The sequence below is a fragment of the Gaeumannomyces tritici genome (genome assembly GCF_000145635.1).
Source record: "Gaeumannomyces tritici R3-111a-1 unplaced genomic scaffold supercont2.3, whole genome shotgun sequence".
In the NCBI taxonomy this organism is placed as follows: domain Eukaryota; kingdom Fungi; phylum Ascomycota; class Sordariomycetes; order Magnaporthales; family Magnaporthaceae; genus Gaeumannomyces; species Gaeumannomyces tritici.
This window is the reverse complement of record NW_008804547.1, coordinates 2373716-2395263: the sequence shown is the minus strand read 5'-3', so window position 1 is coordinate 2395263 and position 21548 is coordinate 2373716. Positions and strand designations below refer to the sequence as shown.

Sequence of the window (21548 nt, the reverse complement as noted above, 5' to 3'; positions counted from 1 at the left end):
ATGTGGGGGGGGGGGGGGGGGTGGAACGACCAGGGGCGGCGATCAGTCCGGGTGCCAAGACACGTTAGGGTCGAAAACACGACGTAGAATGTATTTTTTATTTTATTTTATCTAGAGCCCATACCCTTGGACCCGCAGCCACTACCTGCGCTAAAGCACTGTTGCTTCGACCGGCGGCAGCGTAGCGCTTCCATTACTAGTTGGATGCTCGACACAAGGAGGGCTCGCGGGGCCAGAGCGATGTGCCGGGGACACTGCCAGTTGATTACCTCACGCATTTTGCGAGCTGACTGGGCAGTTTTTGGTAGCCGACCAAGGCAGGTATCTGGAAATAGAACTGAGACATGGGAGACGCCCAGCTCATGGAATTTCCAATAGCTGACAGCAGCGACTTGCGCCCACGTCCATACCAGATCCGACAACATCAAATCATTGGAGCGGGACCAAACGACAAGGCAAGGTCAAGGGCACCTGGCAGTGTTAGAGCTCAGAACAGAACATTAGGTACGTGCGCAGCGGGCTGGGGAGCGACAGTCAGACAGGGAGCCAAAAATGGGACGATCAAAAGGTGCGAAAGCGATTCCCAGGTACCATTGTCACGCCGCGCCAGTCTGCATCACGCTTGGGGTCTTGGATGCCGACACAAAAAGGGGTAGGGTGTGGCCCGACCGTGGATCGATAGACAGGCCAAATGGAAGGAAAAATTGATGAGGCTCGAAACAAAAGAGGGTCTCTCGAGCGGGTAGGTTGCAGGTGGTGTGGGCCGTCGCAGCGAGCGGCATTTGGATTTTGGATATTGGTCATTGGTCATCGGTGGCAAACCTACGCCTTTCCGTCGTGCCACGTTGGTTGTCGGCTTAGGCCGGGAATAGGGAAGGCCATTCTTTTGTTTCTGCCAGCGCCATCCTCTCCTCGGTTTAGTCCGCGTATATCAAGCAAAATCTGGACAGCCAGGCCTTCTGTGCTGACCGTCTCCCGCTCCCCAGCATGTGCTTCTCAACAACATCGAGGGCCCTGCCCGGACAATGTTCTGCCGAGCGCAGGATCCGCAGATTGCTGGTGACAAGCAGCAACAGGCCGGCTAGGCAACAGCCACAATAATTGGGGTCTGGCTGTTGTCCAACATAGAGCCCGCCCTAGGTGCGGACACAGCGGAGCTGAGGACGTCCATAATGATCGACCCGTTGACCGGGGGCAGATGTGGGGAATGGTGCGATTTTTCGATCCCGACCTTGAGTGCCAAACGGCGGCATCATGTTCCCAGCACAATGTCCCCTTTCAGGTGAAGTTTCCCATCGCCCGTCGCCGCCGGGCATGGCGGGGGTGGCGCTGTCCATTGGCCCACCACTGCGAGCGAGCGAGAGCGGAGCAAGCCAGCGCCCCGAGCCCGCGGCTGGGATGGCGGCCCAGGACTGACCTTACCCCTGACGGGGGCAAATGTCAAACCAAGGCTCCACTCTTTGTGAGAGCCATGGCAATTCGATTGGCTGGCGGCAACGGAGCTTTGTGTCAGAACCCCTTGATCGAAACCATCTGTAACTGATCGGGAGATCCTGTCCAGTCGTTGCTTTCGCGGAAGGGTGGGCAGCGCGCTTTCGAGCCCTGGGGCTCCTATCATTCCTTCGCTTGGCCCATTACTAGCACTCCCACCTGGCGATAGGTCAACGACCGTGTCACCCTCGCCCACCGTATGATGACGGCGCTTTTACACACGCGCTGCTTTTCATCTGAACAGACGTTCTCGTCCTTTGCCACCATTGCATCCCCACCCCATATTTTCCAGCCTTACGGCACAAGGCGCGATTGGTTCATGGCACGCTTCAGGAGGATCAAAAGATGGCCCAACCTATTGCGGATTTGACGCCCCCCACACTCACACCGCCCACCATGCAAGACACTCGACTCCAGTTGCCCCTTTCTCACCCACGCACCAGCCGGACAATGCTGGCTTGCAAGGTGTGGCCATCCGCCCATTCTGCTGCGACGAGCTGGGTTTGGCACACCATCCCCATCATCCTTGGCCGTGGTCCGGAGTGATCGCCGCGGCGCGTTCGCCAAGCAGCCAAACTTCCAAATCTAGGCCGTCGGCGCGGCTTGTCTTGCAACCCACGAGGAAGCCGGCACAAGGCTGGTAGAGCGTTGCACTGGACCGTTGGAGAACGTCACCGCGCCAATAAGGGTGTGCTGGTGAGTGCAAGGGGCGCGCGCTTGGCCTGTGTGCCGGATTCAACCTACCGACCAGCCGCACCCTCCTTATGTCTTCCTTCGGTTGACCCGTCAGTGATATCATTCGCCGCTACATCTGCTCAATAGCCGCCGGGCAGCACACCTGACACAAATCCATCACAAAAGCGTACGGAGATAGGATTCTTTTTCAACATCAATCGCAGCACCAATTCGAATCCGCCCACACGCGTTTTGATCGATTGGCTAGTGCATACCCCCGGCCCCTGCCCTCGCTTCACGAGTGACCTCCCCACTGTAGATTATTTAACCCTCACACCTCCGTAATCCAGCATGCTTGCCGCTAGCCAACTCGAAGCCCGCTCCGGCATGAAATTACAAAGCAAGCGTTTCGCAAGAAGCCCCTCTCCAGCAGAGGGCAAACCACCCAGTGCTCCCTTCCTCCGCACACCCGCAAGGCCCGACCCTGTCACGGCATTGAACTGTACTCCCGCACCCTCCTTTATTTTCTTATTATTTTCTTATTCATCCGTCGGCCACTCACGGCGTCTGCTGCTCCTCCACAACCCAAGGCAAGAGGCAAGACTCAATCTCTATTCCCACCTGTGCCCGCAGTCTAAGTGTTCAAGAAAGCCCTGCCAACCTTCTCCCCAAAACAACACTGTCCGACCAGCCGCCAACCGACCCATCTGGCGCCCGCGGGCGCCCGATTCAACAGGGGCCCCCCGATGGCTGCATTATGCACCCGCTGCCCGTGCTCTGATGGCCCCGTTCCGATAGCTGACCGCCGACAGCCTTTGGAGCAAAAAAAAAAAAAAACAGCCGGTGGCGATACTTCATAGCCCACCCGTTTATTTTGTGGAGCACAAACCGGAGTTGCCAGGCCTCACCCAGGGCTTGGGTATGCGCGGGGCCCCATCTACGAGTTGTTCGGGTGTGAAACATGCACACGCCAGCTGAATTCAGGCATTTCCTCTGCGTGCTGCAACGACCGCTGTTTGTTCTGGAAGAAACCGGCCTGTCTCCGGACCGGCCCTCCTTTCGTCCCGTTATATCTCGCCTTGGCGACTCAGGATGCCACGCACGTTTGTTTATAGAGGGAACACCCCCTAGTGGCGCCGGGGCCTGGTCAGTGCCATGTCACTGATCTCCATCCGATATCTTGTGACTTTCACGATTCGACTCTTAAGTCTTGCCTTTCTAGGTATGGGGTCTTGTGTTGTCGAATAGCCGCTTATGTGTGTGCTGTATAGATTTCAAGTCTGCAAGCGACTGGAATCTGGAGCGAGTATACATGCCCTCGGATCTGCTGCCGATAAACTCAAGATAATGATGGCGCGCGAACAGAGTGCGACGCTGCTGCAGATCGGCTATGCATCTAGCAGATAGGCGCATTTGCCGCTTATCATGTAATGTATTTAAATGCGAGTACGATTAAGTTCCTTACCCATGCTCAGGATGTCGTCCTGATTCCCCTGCCATTTCTGGGAGCTATGGGATTCCGAAGATATCTCGGTCCGCCTCCTGGTGCAGAAGATACCGTAGTGCGGAACATGGCATGGACATTGAGTTCTCGTCTTGATTCGAGCAAAGTTGCGGGAGAGCGTAATGCAGGAAAGCGGCCTTCTGCCATGGGATTGTTATCAAATACATCTTCCAGTCAATGACCTTTGCTTTGGAATAACCTCCCGGCATGGAGCGCTTTTCAGAACCGCCCAAATATAAAACCCCAGTACCAGCCAGATATGCAGGAACAGCGGGATGCGACGCACACCGTCCGCTGCGGTGGGATCCGACCAAGCCACCGACGTTTGATCACTGTAATCTGTCGCCAGCTTCCCAAAGTTCACGCCAATACTACTGGTATGGGTGAAAATCTACCAGTTACATATTTAAGTCCGAGAGGATGTTGTTTCTGCCCTTGGCCGACTATTCAAATTTAGGCACGACTTGATGCTACCGTGATGCTCAGTTAGTCAAGAACTAACTGGAAATTGGAGTCGACGGCCCATTTGAGACGAACCACCGCACCTCATGCCTATGCAAATCTCACACCCTATCTGTCGCATATGGACACCAGTCTCCTATTGACCAACAGCACAGCAGAGTTCCTGTCGGGGCCTCACGTGACGGGATTCCCCTTTGCTTCGGTTTGCCTCGGCAGCGGTCTGTCTCCCCTCAATTGTGGGTCCCATTCGGCTCAGGTCCAGGCGGTGTCGGCGATTTCGGAGGCCGATTTCTTTTACTCGGCCGTCCTCCAGGAGCGCAAACCAGAAGTTGCCCGCTGTCCCAAAGATGTCACGTCTCCTGAGTAGAAAATTGGCCGGGTTTTCGACTGGAGCTTGTCTCCGTCGGAGCTCGCGGTGCTACTCGTCTGCGAAGACGGTCCAGTTCGACTGGCAAGACCCCCTGGCCTCCAAATCACTGTTTACCGACGAGGAAATCGCCATATCCGAGACAGCAGAGCGGTACTGCCAGGAGCGCCTTGCGCCGAGGGTTTTGCGTATGTAGCCCGACCCGCGTCGTCTAGGAAATTCCTACCAAGAAACCCACCGCTGATGCCTTGTGGGCACCATCAACAGAGGCATACCGCGATGAGCACTACGACAAGTCCATCCTGGCCGAGATGGGCGAGCTCGGCCTCCTCGGTGCAACCATAACGGGATATGGCTGCGCAGGTGTCTCGACAGTGGCGAGCGGACTCATTACACGAGCGGTCGAGCGGGTGGACAGCGGATATCGCAGCGGAATGAGCGTCCAGTCGAGTTTGGTCATGGGCGGTATCAATGACTGGGGTAGCCCCGAACAAAAGGAGCGCTTCCTACTCGGGATGGCCAAGGGTCAGGTGTTGGGAGCTTTTGGCCTCACCGAGCCGAATCACGGAAGCGACCCGGCGTCGATGGAGACGGTGGCGCGGCCTCACCCGACGAAGAAGGGCTACTACAGCCTCAGCGGCTCCAAAACATGGATCACAAACAGCCCCATTGCCGATGTTCTGTTGGTATGGGCTAAGACGGCAGGCGAGGACAACAAGATCAGGGGATTCCTAGTCGAGCGCGACCAGTGTCCGCCTGGGACTCTGGAAACGCCGGTGATCAAGAACAAGACGGGGCTGCGGGCGAGCATCACGGGTATGATACACCTCGACAATTGCCCCGTGCCCGAAGCCAACATGCTGCCGCTGGTGGCGGGGCTCAAGGGCCCCTTCACGTGTCTCAACTCGGCGCGCCTCGGCATCGCGCTGGGTGTCATGGGCGCGCTGGAGGACAGCCTAGCGCGGGCGCGGGCGTACGCGCTCGAGAGGCAGCAGTTCGCGCGACCGCTCGGGTCGTTCCAGCTGGTGCAGAAGAAGCTCGCCGACGCGGCGACGGACGCGGCGTACGGCACGCTGGCGGCGGTGCAGGTCGCGCGACTCAAGGAGGCAGGCGCCGCGAGCCCGGACATGATCAGCATGGTCAAGCGCGAGAACTGCGACCGGGCGCTGCGCAACGCGCGAGCCCTGCAGGAGGTGTTTGGCGGCAACGCCGTCAGCGACGAGTACCACATCGGCAGGCATGTCGCTAACCTCTACGTGACGCAAACGTACGAGGGCCAGAGCGATATTCACAGTAAGCAGCACCTCCCGTCCACCCCAGCTCGGCGGAGCACACTCATATTAACCTGCGCGACACTCCCTCTGTAGGTCTGATACTTGGCCGAGCTATTACCGGCATCCAGGCTTTTGTGTGACCTAGATCCCCGTAGACTTTGTTGTAAGGTCTAATAATAAAGGCCTGTGCCCCGTTGAAGTGTCAGCCGAACAAACAAACGTCGGGCACACGAGCCATCTCTGCTCCCAACCGCCGCCACAGTGGCATGGGTCCGCTGTAGACATGGCAGGCTGACACACTGGGCGACTGCAAGAGGCTGCTGCATTACTTGCATCAAAATATTCTAGCCCCTAGACAATCCGGGCCGCGGACCAGAACCTTGCTTCTCATGCGAGTGATATTGGGCCGACATCAATATCAGCGGTTGCAGCCTTGGGCGGCTGGGCAGTGTGGCTGCTCAAGTGTCAGGACATCGCAGCCCCCCCAACTCTGCCTAAGTATTGTTTGTCGATTTCCAGTGCAGCCAACCGAGCGAGTCATCCCTACCTCATGATGAACATGCAGCAGCGCTTCCACAGCCACCAACCGACCGCCGAGGCTCGGGGCAAGCGGGCAAGCGGGCCAAATGCACCCACCGGCTTTGCCGCCGCACTATAGCTGTCGGTTCTCGTAGGCTAACTTTGAATGTCCAGCAAGGAGACTCTTGGGGTAACTGATTCGTCATCAGAAAATCGCCCATGTGTCGGGATTTCACGAGCATTGTCAGCAGCAGCAATCATAACAAAAGATCTATGTCGTGGTGGCGAAGGCTGTGTCAGGCCAAAAGGTGATGACTGTCGTTCTGGAGCCGTTGAGAAATTGCTGTGGCCGTCCATCCCGGCCACTGGAAGCTTCACCCGCCCCCTCGCCTGCAGTGGCTATGCGCGCGGCGGTCGCGGAGACCCAATAATGGAGCTTCTTCCCTGAGACCCCATGGGCAGGTGAATGGATGTCAGCCGAGGAGGTGGCGGTGCTGTACTGTCTGGTTGGCCGCTGGTTGCAGGTTCCCAAGGTGCAAAGAAGTTAGGCGCGAATGCAGCTGCATCCGGCCTCTTTGCGAACAGCCTGCTACGTGAATGAGGCGCCCACGCTGGCGCCGCCGCCCAAAACCTGGCCACTGGCGGCGGTGCACAGACCATACATGGTGCCACCGTGCCAGGCGGACCCCCGCCCCACCTCCCTCGCTGTCCGCTCTCTCAAAACCTTCAAGCCTCTGGTGCCGACCCCAAACCATCCTCCACCACTCGACACTCAACCCTCGCATCTGCAACCCGACAAACACCATAGTCACCGCCTCTCGACCGCACACGTTACGATCGTCGATTTATTCTTTCTCTGTTCTGCGCGCGATATAGTAGGTTTTCCGCCTCCTGTCTCGCTGTCTGCCTACGGTCCGAGACCGCTCCGGGCTTGGGTCAATCCGCCATCCTCGTGCCTGTGCCTGTCTAGGCCCTGTGCTTGTTCCCTCCTACCGACCAACCGATTGTTTGCTTACCTATCTGGCCTCCTGCTGACCCGACTTTGTCTACTTCAACTTTCCAGCCCGATTTCTTTTCCTTTTCCCTCACCGTCGATATCTGAAGGGAAAGACCCTTCAGCCATCGCCCACCGCCTGAATCTCCCCAGCAGATTCCACCACACATATCACAATGGCTCTTAAGCGCATCAACAAGGAACTCCAAGACCTCGGCCGGTACGTTGTAGACATCCCCGGCATTCGATCGCCCATCGCCCGTAGATGATTATCTAGGCTTGCGGCGGGGCAGGCTCTTTGGCCGCTCGACATTCCCATCACCGCCACCTGCCTGCCCCACGAGGCCCAACTCAGGATGGCCTCATTCCATTCCCGAAATGAGAGATTCAAAGACTAACAGTCGCATGTTCCACCGACTACAGTGATCCCCCCTCATCATGCTCTGCCGGTCCTGTCGACACAGCATCCGGCAACCCGGACCTGGTATGCGCGACCACAACTTCCAACCCCTCTCTATGACAAACTCCAGTCACAGACATTGTGACTCGGCTGAGGCGTGCAGCACACGGCGCACGAGGCCACGCTTGGTCGTCGCATCGCGATGCCATCGGCCTTTGGGTTAGGGCACTTGACTGACCTTTTTTTTCTCTTCCCCGCCATCTAGTTCCACTGGCAGGCGACGATCATGGGACCGGTACGTTTACTGCTTTTTTCCTGACCCCACCAGCTAGCACATGGTCTTGGCGGACAGTGATGCACCCGAACCCCCACCCTGACTCGGGGCTCGATGCGTGCCAACGCCTGTTGGAATATACGTTTTGGACTCGTCGCGAATCTAACTTTTGCTGTTTTGCGACTCGTCAGAACGACTCACCTTTTGCTGGCGGTGTTTTCTTCCTGGAGATCCGCTTCCCTACCGACTACCCCTTCAAGCCACCGAAGGTCAGCTTCACCACCCGCATCTACCACCCCAACATCAACAGCAATGGCAGCATCTGCCTCGACATTCTGCGAGATCAATGGAGCCCTGCCTTGACCATCTCCAAAGGTACGTGCTACTTTGGTCCTCAGCCCGACGCCGGAGTTGTGCTACCTGGATTCGCCGGACACGCCACCTCGCTCCCTGTCTATGACGACATGATATCTCGATGTTTTGCAGCAGACTACTGACTATCATCAATCACTACGTGCAGTCCTCCTGTCGATCTGTTCGATGCTTACCGACCCCAACCCTGATGACCCCCTGGTCCCGGAGATCGCTCATGTGTACAAGACAGCGAGGGCCCAGTACGAGAACACGGCCCGCGAGTGGACCCGGAAGTACGCTGTTTAATCGTGGCTGTCAATTGGGTGTACGGCTGAACTAGTACTGGTGCGACCTTTCTGAGGGGTGCTGGAGCCGCACTGGCGCGCAACCTCCTGCATACTATCTGGCAAGCATACCGTCAGGAAGCCCGCGATGTGCGCGCGCGCTTTGGGAGGAGGGTGTCACGAAGGAAAGAATGCATGAAACCTCTACATAAGCCCGACTGGGATTGCTTCTCGGTAGACAGACGGCCTTTTCGTTGTGTCGCGTGATATTGATTCCATTCTCCCATAACTCTGAACTTGTCCGTAACGAATCCTTTCATACAATCAATTTCCGCTTGCGACATGTATCCTCCACAAGCATCGTGACTTGGGGTCACCTCATCTGGTACTGTCCCGAGTATGTTGACCTGCAAGCCGTATCCCACGCTACATTTATTCGGGTTGGCACATGGAAATAGTGATAGTGATGAATCAGAAATGGGACCTCCTGAACCCGCGATGGTGGCAACACCGAAACAAATTAGTTATTGGAGTCATGAGTCCAATGATGCTCGCATGATGCCGTCGCACGAGCGGCGCTTTCGAATAACCTTGTATTCTCCTTCACTCACAAAATAAGCAGGCTGAGATCGTTGTGACCTATGATGGTAGCATGACAATAAAAGAGTCCTTGTTTCATTTTATCATGGGGAGTACACTGCGTGTTGATCTAGAAGATATCCACTCCCCCTTCAACTACCAGTATCCGATAATTAGTTCACCTAGTGCTTGCGATTATAGCAGGTTGAGTTTCGGGCGACAGCACTCCCGGTTATCATTAATTCCTTCATACGGCTTTACAAATAATTACGGAAGTAGTGGATCTTTTTCGGGAAACGGATTCCGTGGGGCTTATGGATGAGAAAACTTTTATAACAGGCACGCAATTCAACCCCTTAGCCAATTCGAAGAGTATTTAACACCGAGTATTGCAGCATGTATAATATACAAATATTTGTATGTTAGTAGCCCAACGTGATTAGTGCTAGGGAAGATACCGATAAATGCGCCCTCGGTAATATTCTTTGATATATTCCCTCAGGCATGGATGGAAACTATTCACGGAATCAAGTTTTATTGACGAGTGTTAGAAATCACAGGCCTTTGCGATTCCGCCTCAACTTGGCGGACATTTGTCCTAGGTGAGTGGAATATATACACCATTGGATTTTCTCCCACAAAGTAAGATATTTCATTGTGTGCCCATCAGTGAAGTTAGATGCCGTGTGATAGGAAGTTGTAAAGTACTATTGTCTAGCCGGAATTTACCGCGGGCGGATGTTTTTCAGGCTGCTCTACCAATCAACCGCTGTAGTTGAACAAGATGGCACCATATACGGATAGGTAGGCGACAAACGCGAGCTGCACAGAGGACTGGGTGCTGGGATCTCGACCGAGGGGGTGTGGATTCGGGCAATTGGAAAAAAGTACACGCAACCGCGATTTCGGAGCAACGGCATGTTGTCGACAACAGGATCGCAGAAGTCGAGCCTATCAGGACAAGATGCGTGGGTGCGTGGGTGCGTGGGACCCAAGGGGGGGCGTGCGCTGAGCCGCTCATTGCTTGGCAGATCACGGTTGGTGCCCGATCTGGCGCAGGGCAAGACGCGCGACTGGCCGGGCCAGCAATGCCACCCTAGCCGCAAGGGGGAAAAGAGCGCAGAGAGCGAAACATGGCTGCTCCCGTGGCGAGCCATTGACTAGGCGTGCGGTCGCGCTGTCTCCAGCAAGGGCCGCACACGAATGTATGCGAGCCCCTCCCCCACTGGGGCGGCGGGATGTTGTGGTCGCGCCGTGCAGCGGATGGCGACAAAACCAAAGTGTCCGTTGTCATGTTTGGGGGCCACCCCTACTGACTGGCCGCGACGGCATTTTCCTTGGCTGGATGGTGGTGGGTAGTGGCATTGGCTAACAATGAACAATATAGTATAGTCGGCATTGAGCTTTTGCAACTTGTGTGATGGTGCATACGTGGGCCTCGTCCAGACTTCCCAGGACCAAAGACCCGTGGCACTCCCTCGAATCGAGTAGCGGAAAACCAATCTGCCAAAAGCAGATATCTAAGTTCCTTACACACTCGGCGGCCAAGGAGGAAAGTGAGGTGGTCTAGAGGGCCCCTTGAGCTGGAGGGAAAAAAAGGAGGTGGCCGAAGCAACCCGCGGTTGGCATCTGCCTGGACGACTACGCGCGCCTTCCATGCATGTGCACCCACATCCAAGACAACCCTGTGGCAATGTGGGAGTAGCCGCCGTAAACATCCATGTGTACATGTCCTATGCTATGTGGTGCAATGCGGTTTCCGGTGGGCGATGGGCAAGGAAAATGGCGTGGGGCAGAGGCAGATAACTTGGTCAGCGGAGACGCCAGGTCGAGAGCCGCTGATCTGCTCGCGCTGGCGGCGCAACGAACAGAGTTTTGGAAGAAAAAAAATAACCAGGACTTCAAGACCCGAATCTACAATAACAAGACCGCAATGCGTTCTACGTATAAACTGGCGAGCGTGGGTTGTGGGCGTGAAGGCGGGAGTAGCAGGCAGCCTAGTGCGGATAGCTTCATTCAAGCGACGGGCCCGCGTCCGTTTTGGTACCTGGGCTGGGAAGTGCGCTGGGGCGGGCAATCCGAGACCAAACGGCGAAAAAAACACATGGGAAGAAAGAGCTCAATTACAGCTAGCCGACCATGCCAATTACAAAGGCAACTACATGGGTTTTAAGAGGGAAAATCCTGTGTGCGCACCGAGGTACCCATTTGTCGCATCGCATCCGGATGCACCCGCGACACGCATCACCAGCTTAAACACAACGTGATAATACACATGAGCAGAATACTTGTCCAAGAAAAAAAAGGGGCTCCGAGGGTGGGTTGACGGGTCATGGGACCAAGATGCAAACCATCTAGCGGTGAGTCAATTAACCTCACTTCTACACTACACAATGGAGGTGTGGCATCGAAGAAAGCAGAGTAGTCGGGGACGGGGAGGAAGGGTAGATTCGGGGGGGCATGCTCAAGATCAGGAAAAATGGTAGAGCTGCTGGGCCAAGCGATCTTGATCAGAGTTGTGAGCGGCCAGAGGTACAAAGTGGATAGCATGTTGTTGGGGCCCGGCCAATCACAAAATAAACGCGACCCTTGGGGCTGGGGCCCAAACGCTTTTTTGTTTTATTCCTATTTTGCGCCTGCGACGGTACCGCATCATTTTCCCATTCAACACCTTGGCTGATTTCGTCACTCACCATGTACCACAACAGGCTTAGCGGCTGTTATCCGCACGAGGCGTGGGTGCGTTTGAGTGGCCCGGTGGGTATGGGGTGGGGGGAACCTTGAACCACAGTCAAGGTCCCTTGCCCAGAGCAGAATCGATCGAGGGACCCAAGTGAGGTCGACAGAGATTGAGCCCAAGAGAGGAGCGCGAGGGGGAAAAAGAAGCGCGAACACGGGTTAGAATGCGCGCGCTCGCCCACAATCCGTCGTCTCTGCCTATCGCACCTACGATCTATTTGCCCCTGCGCGCCCATGTCGGCGTCAAGGTCATTCAAGGCACGGGCGATATCTCACATTTCGGATTGTCTTTGTGCTAGAAAAAAAAAAGAGGCCCGACGTGCCTGCTCCCCAGACGCTGCTGCTACGCACGGGGACTGAATCGCGTAAAGTGCAGACGCGCAAAAAAAGACGAAATACATGGGGGGCATGAATGGCGACCGACGAGACGCGCGCTGTCTGGCACCACGAGAGTTGACGATAGCCCGAGAGACGCGGGCGGCCATGTGCAGCGTGACGTGTACCTAGACAGGAGCACGACAATCATGTGCGTGTGTGAATGGTCGTGACGGCGTTCCCCCGGCCTCTCGTAGCCATCCTCGTCGCTTGACGTGGCCGGATTGGAAGCGACGGGGAGAGGGTGCGACTTGGATCCCCCCCGAGACCCAGAGAAGCAAGGGAGCTTTTTCCCATCCGCTCGCTCGACTAACGGCGAGGCGATGGGTGGCGGTGATGGGTGGTGGGGAGAAGCAAGCCAGGACGTTTCAATGCAAGGACAAGAAGAAGGGGCCTTGCCTCGTCCATCAGCCAGCGGGCGCGCGCTGCAGGGAGCTTGGGCCCCGGCCGGCATTTTCCTCAGGCGGCAACGGCCCAAAGGCGCGGGAAGCTATAGATGTTGTGGGCAGCCGGGATGGTGCCTGGCACGAGGAGGAGGAAGGAAAGGAAGGGGGGAGGGGACCTGGACGGGGGAGGTGGGTGGTGGGTATGGTGGTCCGGTGCGTGCAGGTCGTGTGCTGCAGCGGCGCGCTGTGCTTTGGGTGTGCGCCGCCCCTTGGAGTGATTCTACTGATTACGCCGCGACCCCCGCCGTCATATATAAGCACGGGCGCCCACACCACCGCGCCCGCACACGTCCCGACCCTCTCCCCTCTCCCTTCTAGATTCCCTCACACAGCCAACAACTCTTTCAAAAATAATTCAACGCCTGTCAGACTCTTGTCAATCGACTACAGTTCCTCAGAAATCGTTTCTGTAAAATTTCTGTCTCCAAACAGCCCCAGCACCCCAGCAAAAATGCCTCCCAAGAAGACCGAGTCCACCAAGCCCGAGGGCGCTGCTGCCCCCAAGGCCAAGTCGACCAGCTCTCACCCCTCCTACCAGGTATGTTTCCTCAAGACATTTACAAATTTTAGACATTGGATAAGCACTAACAGGACTCTAGGCTATGATTACCGACGCCATTATCAATGTAATTACACGCGTTTCCCTGCACCCGGCGCACGGCGCTGGCGCGAAGGCCTCGAGCGTTCACGGTCGCGGACGGTGACAGTGCTCGGCGCAACCGTCACGACCACGGGACGCACACGAGGCCTTGCTCGCGTGAGAAACATTTTGCTGACCAGTCATTTTCTTGCAATTCAGCTCAAGGACCGTAACGGTTCTAGGTAAGCATCGTCTTCTTGATCCACCACCCCGCACTGGGCAGGTCACGCTTCGCTCGACCCTGGGCGAGTGAAGCTATCCAGAGCTTCGCAGAACACACCCGGCTAACATGCCCTTCACAGCCGCCAATCTCTGAAGAAGTACGTCAAGGCCAACAACAAGCTTGAGGTCACCGACGCCATGTTCGATTCTCTGTTCAACAAGGCGTTGAGGAACGGTGTCGAGAAGGGTGTTTTCCAGCAGCCCAAGGGTAAGTCGCGCTGCCTTGCTTGCACTACTGACAGCAGGTCATTCCAGGAAAGCCGCTGCCTGTCTGCTCGCCGTGACTGCACCCTTTGCCTGTGTGTCCATGCCGCTGACTCGCTCGCTTTCAGGACCTTCTGGTGGTACCAAGCTGGCCAAGAAGGTCCCTGCCCCCAAGAAGGAGGTCGGTGAGAAGCCGAAGAAGGTTGCTGCTCCCAAGAAGGCCGCCGCCCCTAAGAAGGAGGCTGCCCCCAAGGAGAAGAAGGAGACGAAGGAAAAGAAGGCCGCCGCTCCCAAGGAGAAGAAGGAGCCGAAAGAGAAGAAGGCTGCTGTTGCTGCCGCCCCCAAGAAGGAGAAGAAGGAGCCCAAGGAGAAGAAGGCCGCGGCGCCCAAGAAGGTGAGTCACCCGATCCCCATAATCAGCTTCTTCTGCAAGCAGCCGTTAACATCAAATCCACAGCCCGTCGCCGAGAAGGCTCTGACAAAGACCAAGACTGGCCGTGTCACCAAGGCCGCCGCGGCAGCCAAGCCCGCAGCAAAGAAGGCGACGCCCGTAAAGAAGGCCGCGACAACCAAGAAGTCTTCGGCCAAGAAGGCCGCCGCCGAGCCCGCCGCCGCCGCATGAGCAGGTCCACTGTGGATCTGTTCATGACCTTTACACTTTTCAGTCTTCATGCGTTTGCGTGTTTGTGTTGACGGGATTTAACACTGGCGTTCATCCGGCGTGGGGTACACGGTTTTTCTTATTGCTACCATTTTTGGATCATTTTTTTTTCTGGCCTATGATTTTATTAGTTTTTGTTATGGCAATCAGGGCTGGGAGTTATTTTGATGAGGGCTCGGGTATTTCATGATGGTGGGAGGATCATTTTTTTGCTCCTGGGCGAGTCGTGGCGGTCGGTCACAGCGCCGTTTGGGTTGGAGTGCGTGCCGAGCACACGGCATTCCTCATTTTCCCGCCCATGGCATTTTCTATCATTTTTCCTTGGGGAGTGCGCTTCCTTTCCCTATATACCCGCATATTCTTCTTTCTATCTTGCATTATTCCTCGAGAAGCACGCACTTTTACCAGGGAGAACGAGACGGGAGATGGCCAATACGACGGGCACAACAACGGTCAGCACCCCCGGCCGTTGTTCGTGCTAGAGCCCGTGGCTTTGGGAAGAGGAGCGCCGAACAGCGTTTCGGTTTGGTGCGGGTCAACGGGTAGGCCTTGGAGAGGCAACGGGCGGTTTCGGGGCTCGGAAAAAGCTGGGAGGGTCTGTAATTATACCGAACGATATTCCAGCAATTAACCTGTTCATTCATTTTTCGGGGTGCTCTGCTCGCCCTGCTTCCTGTCAGCGAGTGACGGAGCGGATGAGTGTTCGGTCATGGCGGTTTAGTTTTGGTGCGAGACTCGCTGACGCGGCCAAGTTTGGCGGCACTCCCAGCTGACGACCCAAAGATAGGGGGTCCTTCACGTGACGAGAACGTCTTGAATTTAGGTTGGCTTGTTCTCCAGCTTCCATTGCGGATCCCCCGTCCCAGCAGGCCGCTCACCAACAATGACTTGCATGTCACGGCAAGGTCCCCTCAACCTGGGAGGGCCCCTCCCCGCGACACGCACGTGCTCCCTCACCTGGTCTCCTTGTCCGGCAGTTCGGACAGGGTTGTTATGGCGCCCGAGTGAAACGTTGGGAGCATTCTTTGTTCCCCGGTTTGGCACCCGACATCGCACGCGCGCCAACTCCAGTCCCGTGGCTTCCACTTTCTGGGGAAACTTGCCGCCCATATGGCACCCTATCAAGATGCTGGCGGCGGGCGCTGTGTTACACAGGTCTAGCAGTTAGGAGGGGACTGTGTTCATGGGATGGATGGGCACAAAGTCTGGTGTTGCTGCAGCAGACCTCGCCGGCGACGATGGGTGGGTCTAGACTCGGATTGCCTCAGGTTTATTGCGTTTTAACTGCTTTTGCCCCTCTTGCTCCTGCTTTTTTCACTTCGGCCTGGCCCCGACGGGAGAAGAAGAGGTCAAGGTTCTGTATGTGCGTCCGCCCTCACTTTGGCCAGCCCTCTCGTGCGAGAGAGTTTTGTTTTCAAGTTGGAGGGATGGCGTTTGGTGGGCCGTGCACACCACCCGCTAGCTTGTCGAAGATGGCGTGCATTCTGTCGCTCCCAAGTAAAGAGACGGCACGACAGCCCGCCAGTCAGCAAAAGAGCAAAAGGTCAACGGGCTTGTTGACTGGGCTGCCGATTGAAACGCTCTACCAGGCGCCAAATAGCGCCACTGTGTATCTAGCCTGCAGACCTGGTGGGAATTAATTGTGCTATCGCTCCTTATTTCGTGGTGGCTGATGTGCTCCGGGTTGATTGAAGATAGTTGCCCGCATGCTGCAGTTGAGCTCATCAGCAGCTTGGCCATTCCTGGCAGGCACAAGCCGATTCCCCTGTCGAACTGAACTGGACCCGACGGCCGACCCACACTTTCCCAGCGTCCCGCATCCCGCGTCGTCCCGCCCCCATTCTGTGAACTCGAGAGTCTGAAGTCTGGTCCGACAACAGCCCTCCGTCTTGAGCCTAACGGTAGCCGCCCAACGCACTGGCACCTCAAACCTCAAGCTGTCCCGGATCAACGCTCAGCTGGCGGCAATGGGTGCTGCCGCAATTGCTGCTCTGCCGATCGTCCTACCCTGAAGGAAGCACGGCGAGCTCCCCACCCCACCCCCAAACCGCCTCCAGCGCGCCAGAGCGCGCACCACGTACAACGCCCCGTACGCCCCGTACGCCCTGTCTGGAACCTGTGCGCCTACCCGACGCAGCCGCCTCTGCCCTCCGCCGCTGCCGCCATGGCCGGCGACTCCAACAACCCGTTCCGCCGCAAGGGCCCCTCCTTCGCGACCCCTCCCGCCATATCCGCGCCCAACTTCCCTGGCGCCCACACGAGAAGCATCGGCGCCGGCAGCGCCTCCGAAGGGGGCCACTACTTTGACCAGCCCCTCGAACCTGCCTCCTCAGACCAGACCCCGGCGTCTAGCAGCGAGATGTTCAAGCAGCAGCTTCAATCCCTGCCCAAGTCCGCCCAAGCCCCTCCGTCGACCACGTTCCAGAAGCCCAAGCCCGTCAAGAAGGTCCGCGTCCAGTCGCCCCCGCCCTCGTCGCCCGAGTCTGCCCACGACGACGACTTTGAAGCCCGATTTCCCCGGGATCCAGATTACTCGGCGGGGTTCGCCCTGCACCACCCCCCACGGAGCGACAGCGGATCTGACGAGAGCGAGGTTGAGGCGGACGGTGATCCCTTTGTCGGCGGCAGTAGCTCCGTCCCGCCGATACAGCAGACTGGCGATGAGGAGACAGGGATCGGTAGACGTCATGCGGGCGGGCTGGCGGGACGGGAAGGCTGGGACCCTCTTGGCGTGGAACAGCAACAGGCTTCATCGGCCTCATCGGGTCGCACTCCTCCGAACCCTTTCCAGCGCACCCTAGGGGCCCTTGGACAACCATACAAAGACGGAACAGCCGGCGGGGCTGCTTCGGCGTCTCCTGCTGGCAAGGCGCCACTGGACGTCGACGCATTTAGACGCTTGCTGATGACGGGCCAATCAGAGGCGGCTGCGAATTCTCATGGTCATCACTCACACCAACAGTACGGGAACTCGGCACACCCCCCGGCAGCGCACCACCAGGCCGACGCGGCGAGCATTACGGATGCCTCGTCCGTATCGCGGCACTCCATTTCCGACGAGCGCTCCAGTAGCGGCAACCCCACAACAGAGACACCTCGCACATCGCATGAAATATCGGAGCCCGAAGGCGAAGAGGAGCAACACGGCCTGATATCTTCATACGCAATGCAACCACCGCGGACGACTTTGCGCAAGAAACCACCCCCTCCAGTTTCGAGGCATGGGAAATTAATCAAGGTGGAGTTGGGGAAGGACAACCCCAACGGAGCCGCTCAACCAAGACAGGACGACGTCGGGCTGGCATCACCCACAGGCTCTTCAACAGACTTGAACAAGCCGCTCCCGCCCGCGCCGAGACAGCAGGTGGACGATGCCAGGGAGAGTGTTTTCGACCGGGAGGCTGCCGGCAAGATACCAGAGGTCGACGTCGACCCCGATGCCCCGGAGGAAGATATACCAGCACCACGACCCCCGACGCCGCCGAATGCCTCCCACTCCACGACAACGCCAGTGCCGGCCTCACAGCCCCAACTCCAAGAGTCTCTAGTGAGCCGCTTCTCAACGGCGGCCACCAGAAAACCGGCGCCGCCACCCAGGAGACAAGCACACGGGAGGAGTGACAGCAGGGCTACGATAACATCCAGCGCGTCTCTGTCGTCGCCCACGATGCCTACACACCCACCATACTCGCCGATGAGGGAAAATCAGTTGGATGGATTGGACCAGGGATCTGAGCGCAAAGTCTCATCCGAATCCGTCCGCTCCCGATCGTCGAGCATGCGAACCCCTGGGGCAGCGCCGCCCGCCCCGCCGCCCCCTCGCCGACCTAGCAACATTTCGGCTCCGCCACGCCGGTCTTCATATGGGCTTGGGCTGTCGCTTTCACTAGGTGGTCCTCCAGAAACACCATCCCCGGGGGCAGGCCCGGAGATTGGCTTGGGGAGCGGACATGAGGATGAGCGCAGCCCGAAGGCTCCAATCACTCCTCCGACGGCTGGCGCGACCCTCAAGAACAGCAACACCCCCAGTCCTAGCAACTCTATCAGAAGGCCGGCGGTGCTGCTGCCACCGCCGCCGCCCCCGGCAAGACAACGTTCAATGCGCAATGGCGGCGGTCGACCTGCCAGCATAAAGAGCGTCGACTCCACATCCCGCCGGGCGGGATCAAGGGAGAATGGCCCGGCCCCTACTGCAGGGCCGCCTCCGCCTCCTCCGCGTCCGCGGGTTCGTGGTGGTAGCCACACCGACGGTAGCACTGCAGACAGCAGCAGCGGCGCTGTGGGCGTTGGGGAGGGAGACGGTACGCCCGGCGGGGCTGAAAACATACTGGCGGACCTGGACGCGCTGCAGAGAGAGGTCGATGCATTGCGGGGCCAGGTTTCCTGACATGTCGCGGCGTTTCTACGAGGAGCGGGCGAGGTTGGAGAGACATGGCCTGTTCTAGCAGCCACATAATGGTAGGAAAATGGGTGTTATATATTGCTATGGCTTAATCAGGACAACTAGGATGTTGAATGTCTGAATCTGGGCGTCGCGGCTGCAATTTCTTTCATGTGTTCTGGGTGTTGGCTCTGTTAGTATCGACTCGCGATGTAGTATGCTGGCTGGACATGCAATGGATATGAGGTGCTTGATTACGGGTAAATGGATAGCAAAGCTATGCTGAGCAGATTAAGACGGGATGGGCATAGTTGCGAAACTGGGTATTAGCAGCTAGGAAGGAGAGGTTTTGCGAGTATGTGTTTCGTAGCTGTGATACAGCAACTCGGGCCCCGTCTTGCTCAAGGCCAGCGATAGCTCGCAGATGCCACCGTATCACCGACCGGCAGTCGGCTGAAACACGGCAGGGGATATCCGCGAGGGGACATCCGGGTTCAGACGATGCCGAACTGAGGCAGGGCGACCGACCACTCCAAAAAAAAAAAGCATAATTGAGAGTGTCGTACTATGGTGGCAAAGTCTCGATGCGCGGGACGAGGGGCCTAAATGGTTAACTCGTGCGGGTTGGGTTTATTGAAGTAGGCAGGCACTCCGGCCCGCGTTCTTGTCGTCTACTCGGTATCTTCACCTCCTTTGTCCACCTTGAGTGGGCCAAGCACACTTGTATACAAATCTCGTGCCGGGACGTGAGCATGCGGGCCCCGTGGCTCGTCTTCATGTGGCCGCTGGTCGGCCTGGCCATCTGGAACCCGAACCGACTCCCGCCGTCGCTGCGGGAGCGCACGGTGGCGCCTCCCCCGGCGCAGGTCGGCCCCGAAGCGGCAAGGGCCGTGTCCAAGCGCGCGGAGCCGCGGTTCCTGACTGACAACACGAGAAGTACGTCTGGCGGACCCCTGGGTTGGGTTGACTTGGACTATAGCTGACGATTTGGTGGCTACTAACCTACCTCTACCTACCTACCTACCTAGAATTCGCCGTCAACGGCACCGGCATCCCCAACGTCGACTTTGACGTCGGCGAGTCCTACGCCGGGCAGCTCCCCGTCGGGAGCGCCAACCCGGGTGCCTCGCTGTTTTTCTGGTTCTTCCCGTCGACGAACCCCAGAGCGGACAGGGAGATTTTGATATGGCTGACTGGTGGCGTGAGTGCTTTTTTTTTTTTTTTTGCCTTGCTGCCAATAAAAGAAGAAGAAAAAGGGAGCCACGCTGACAAGTAGCGCGCCCAAACACAGCCGGGCTGCTCCTCGACGGGCGAGCTCGTGCAGGAGAACGGGCCGTTCCTGTGGCAGCCAGGCACGTTCGCGCCGGTACGCAACCGCTGGAGCTGGCACCGGCTCACAAACGTGGTGTGGATCGACCAGCCCGTGGGCGCGGGCTTCTCGCGCGGCAACGTGACGGCGCGGGACGAAGGGGACGTGGCGCGGCAGCTCATGGGCTTCTGGCGCGGCTTCGTCGACGCCTTCCGCCTCGAGGGCTATAGGGTCTACGTCACGGGCAGCTCCTACTCGGGCATCTACTGCCCCTACGTCGCTGGCGCCATGCTGGACGAGCGGGACCGGCTCAACGCCAACAACAACAACAACAACGCGAGCGGTGGGGGTGTTGGTGCGTCGTCGCCTGGGGAGCGGTACTTTGACGTGCGCGGCATGATGGTTTTCGACGGCTTGTTCTCGACCTTTCGCACGGCCGGCGACGCCGTGACGGCCTCGTTCGTCGACATGTGGGCGCGCGTCTTTGCCTTCAACGACACGTTCCGCCGCGGCCTGGCCGACGCCTCGGACCGGTGCGGCTACACCGCCTACGTGAACAAGTACCTCGTCTTCCCCGCGGCCGGCCGCCAGCCCTCGCAACCGCCGGGAGCAGCCGCCGCCAACGACGGGTCGTGCGACCTGCAGGGGCTGGCCTTTGCGGCCGCGGGCGAGGCGAACCCGTGCTTCAGCGTCTACGGCGTACGCGAGGGCTGCCCGCGCAGGTGGGACCCGCTCGGGTTCGCGGCCAACACCAACGCGGCGCCGCCGCGGCAGTTTGCCGGCGGGCGCGGGCGGGCGTGGCTGGACCTGCCCGAGGTGAAGCGGGCGATCCACGCGCCCGACGACGGGACCGCGTGGGCGTTTTGCGGCGAGCGGCCCGTGTTTGTCGACGACGTGGACCGGTCCGTCGAGGCCGGGCCCGGGTCGCTGCCGGCGCTCCCGGGGGTCATCGACCGCACGCGCAACGTGGTCGTGGGCCACGGCGCCCAGGACTTCATCCTGCCCGTCCAGGGCGCGCTGCTGGCGGTGCAGAACCTGACGTGGGGGGGCCGCATGGGGTTCGAGGCGGCGCCGCGGCGGCCCATGTTTGTGCCGTACCTAGACACCACTACTGCTACTACCGGGCAGACGCAGCAGCAGCGGCAAGGGGAGGCGGTCGCCAGCCCCGCGGGCTACGTGGGCACGGCGCACGAGGAGCGCGGGCTGACGTGGTTCGGCGTCGCGGGCGCGGGCCACTTTCTGGCGCAGGACAGCCCCGGCGCGGCCTTCCGCGCGCTCGAGCGCCTGCTGGGCCGCGTCGACAGCCTGCAGTCGACGGCGCCCTTCACCACGGCCAACAACACGGACGCGGCCGTCTTTTCGGAGCCGCGTGCTCTCGCGCCCGCCACCCAGCC

General features: G+C 58.3%; 7 protein-coding genes across 7 annotated transcripts; all 7 read left to right on the top strand.

Annotated features, from left to right (window-relative positions):
• Positions 1–631: 631 nt before the first annotated feature.
• GGTG_05914 (hypothetical protein) lies at positions 632–1085 on the top strand (the record flags this gene model as incomplete). Its single annotated transcript, XM_009223725.1, has 2 exons — positions 632–742; positions 987–1085. The coding sequence occupies exons 1-2, from the start codon at positions 692–694 to the stop codon at positions 1083–1085; spliced, it is 150 nt and encodes a 49-aa protein (XP_009221989.1). The 5' UTR covers positions 632–691.
• A 3297-nt stretch (positions 1086–4382) lies between these two features.
• Positions 4383–6259, top strand: GGTG_05913 (hypothetical protein). The gene is made up of 3 exons (XM_009223724.1): positions 4383–4687; positions 4767–5792; positions 5867–6259. Exons 1-3 carry the CDS (start codon positions 4480–4482, stop codon positions 5911–5913), a joined length of 1281 nt encoding a protein of 426 aa, XP_009221988.1. The 5' UTR covers positions 4383–4479; the 3' UTR covers positions 5914–6259.
• A 749-nt stretch (positions 6260–7008) lies between these two features.
• Positions 7009–8951, top strand: GGTG_05912 (ubiquitin-conjugating enzyme). Its single transcript, XM_009223723.1, has 6 exons — positions 7009–7167; positions 7356–7506; positions 7710–7770; positions 7952–7981; positions 8152–8335; positions 8481–8951. Exons 2-6 carry the CDS (start codon positions 7463–7465, stop codon positions 8618–8620), a joined length of 459 nt encoding a protein of 152 aa, XP_009221987.1. The 5' UTR covers positions 7009–7167; positions 7356–7462; the 3' UTR covers positions 8621–8951.
• A 622-nt stretch (positions 8952–9573) lies between these two features.
• Positions 9574–10748, top strand: GGTG_05911 (hypothetical protein; the record flags this gene model as incomplete). Its single annotated transcript, XM_009223722.1, has 4 exons — positions 9574–9594; positions 9780–9881; positions 9982–10149; positions 10570–10748. The coding sequence occupies 4 exons, from the start codon at positions 9574–9576 to the stop codon at positions 10666–10668; spliced, it is 390 nt and encodes a 129-aa protein (XP_009221986.1). The 3' UTR covers positions 10669–10748.
• Positions 10749–12984: 2236 nt separating this feature from the next.
• Positions 12985–15107, top strand: GGTG_05910 (hypothetical protein). The gene is made up of 6 exons (XM_009223721.1): positions 12985–13275; positions 13337–13363; positions 13537–13559; positions 13680–13807; positions 13932–14197; positions 14261–15107. The coding sequence occupies exons 1-6, from the start codon at positions 13189–13191 to the stop codon at positions 14423–14425; spliced, it is 696 nt and encodes a 231-aa protein (XP_009221985.1). The 5' UTR covers positions 12985–13188; the 3' UTR covers positions 14426–15107.
• A 1168-nt stretch (positions 15108–16275) lies between these two features.
• GGTG_05909 (hypothetical protein) lies at positions 16276–19310 on the top strand. The gene has a single exon (XM_009223720.1). The coding sequence runs from the start codon at positions 16629–16631 to the stop codon at positions 18849–18851; it is 2223 nt and encodes a 740-aa protein (XP_009221984.1). The 5' UTR covers positions 16276–16628; the 3' UTR covers positions 18852–19310.
• A 287-nt stretch (positions 19311–19597) lies between these two features.
• GGTG_05908 (hypothetical protein) lies at positions 19598–21256 on the top strand (the record flags this gene model as incomplete). The annotated part of the gene is made up of 4 exons (XM_009223719.1): positions 19598–19781; positions 19874–20046; positions 20137–21035; positions 21220–21256. 4 exons carry the CDS (start codon positions 19598–19600, stop codon positions 21254–21256), a joined length of 1293 nt encoding a protein of 430 aa, XP_009221983.1.
• Between the last annotated feature and the right edge of the window lie 292 nt (positions 21257–21548).

Excerpts from the sequence above, each read along its gene's own strand:
- GGTG_05913 (XM_009223724.1), top strand. The coding sequence starts at position 4,480 with ATGTCACGTCTCCTGAGTAGAAAATTGGCCGGGTTTTCGACTGGAGCT. Across the intron at positions 4,688-4,766 it reads CCTTGCGCCGAGGGTTTTGC|AGGCATACCGCGATGAGCAC; the intron begins GTATGTAGCCCG and ends CACCATCAACAG. Across the intron at positions 5,793-5,866 it reads GGGCCAGAGCGATATTCACA|GTCTGATACTTGGCCGAGCT; the intron begins GTAAGCAGCACC and ends CTCCCTCTGTAG.
- GGTG_05912 (XM_009223723.1), top strand. The coding sequence starts at position 7,463 with ATGGCTCTTAAGCGCATCAACAAGGAACTCCAAGACCTCGGCCG. Across the intron at positions 7,771-7,951 it reads CATCCGGCAACCCGGACCTG|TTCCACTGGCAGGCGACGAT; the intron begins GTATGCGCGACC and ends CCCGCCATCTAG. Across the intron at positions 7,982-8,151 it reads AGGCGACGATCATGGGACCG|AACGACTCACCTTTTGCTGG; the intron begins GTACGTTTACTG and ends GCGACTCGTCAG.
- GGTG_05910 (XM_009223721.1), top strand. The coding sequence starts at position 13,189 with ATGCCTCCCAAGAAGACCGAGTCCACCAAGCCCGAGGGCGCTGCTGCC. Across the intron at positions 13,276-13,336 it reads GCTCTCACCCCTCCTACCAG|GCTATGATTACCGACGCCAT; the intron begins GTATGTTTCCTC and ends ACAGGACTCTAG. Across the intron at positions 13,560-13,679 it reads AAGGACCGTAACGGTTCTAG|CCGCCAATCTCTGAAGAAGT; the intron begins GTAAGCATCGTC and ends TGCCCTTCACAG.
- GGTG_05909 (XM_009223720.1), top strand. The coding sequence starts at position 16,629 with ATGGCCGGCGACTCCAACAACCCGTTCCGCCGCAAGGGCCCCTCCTTC.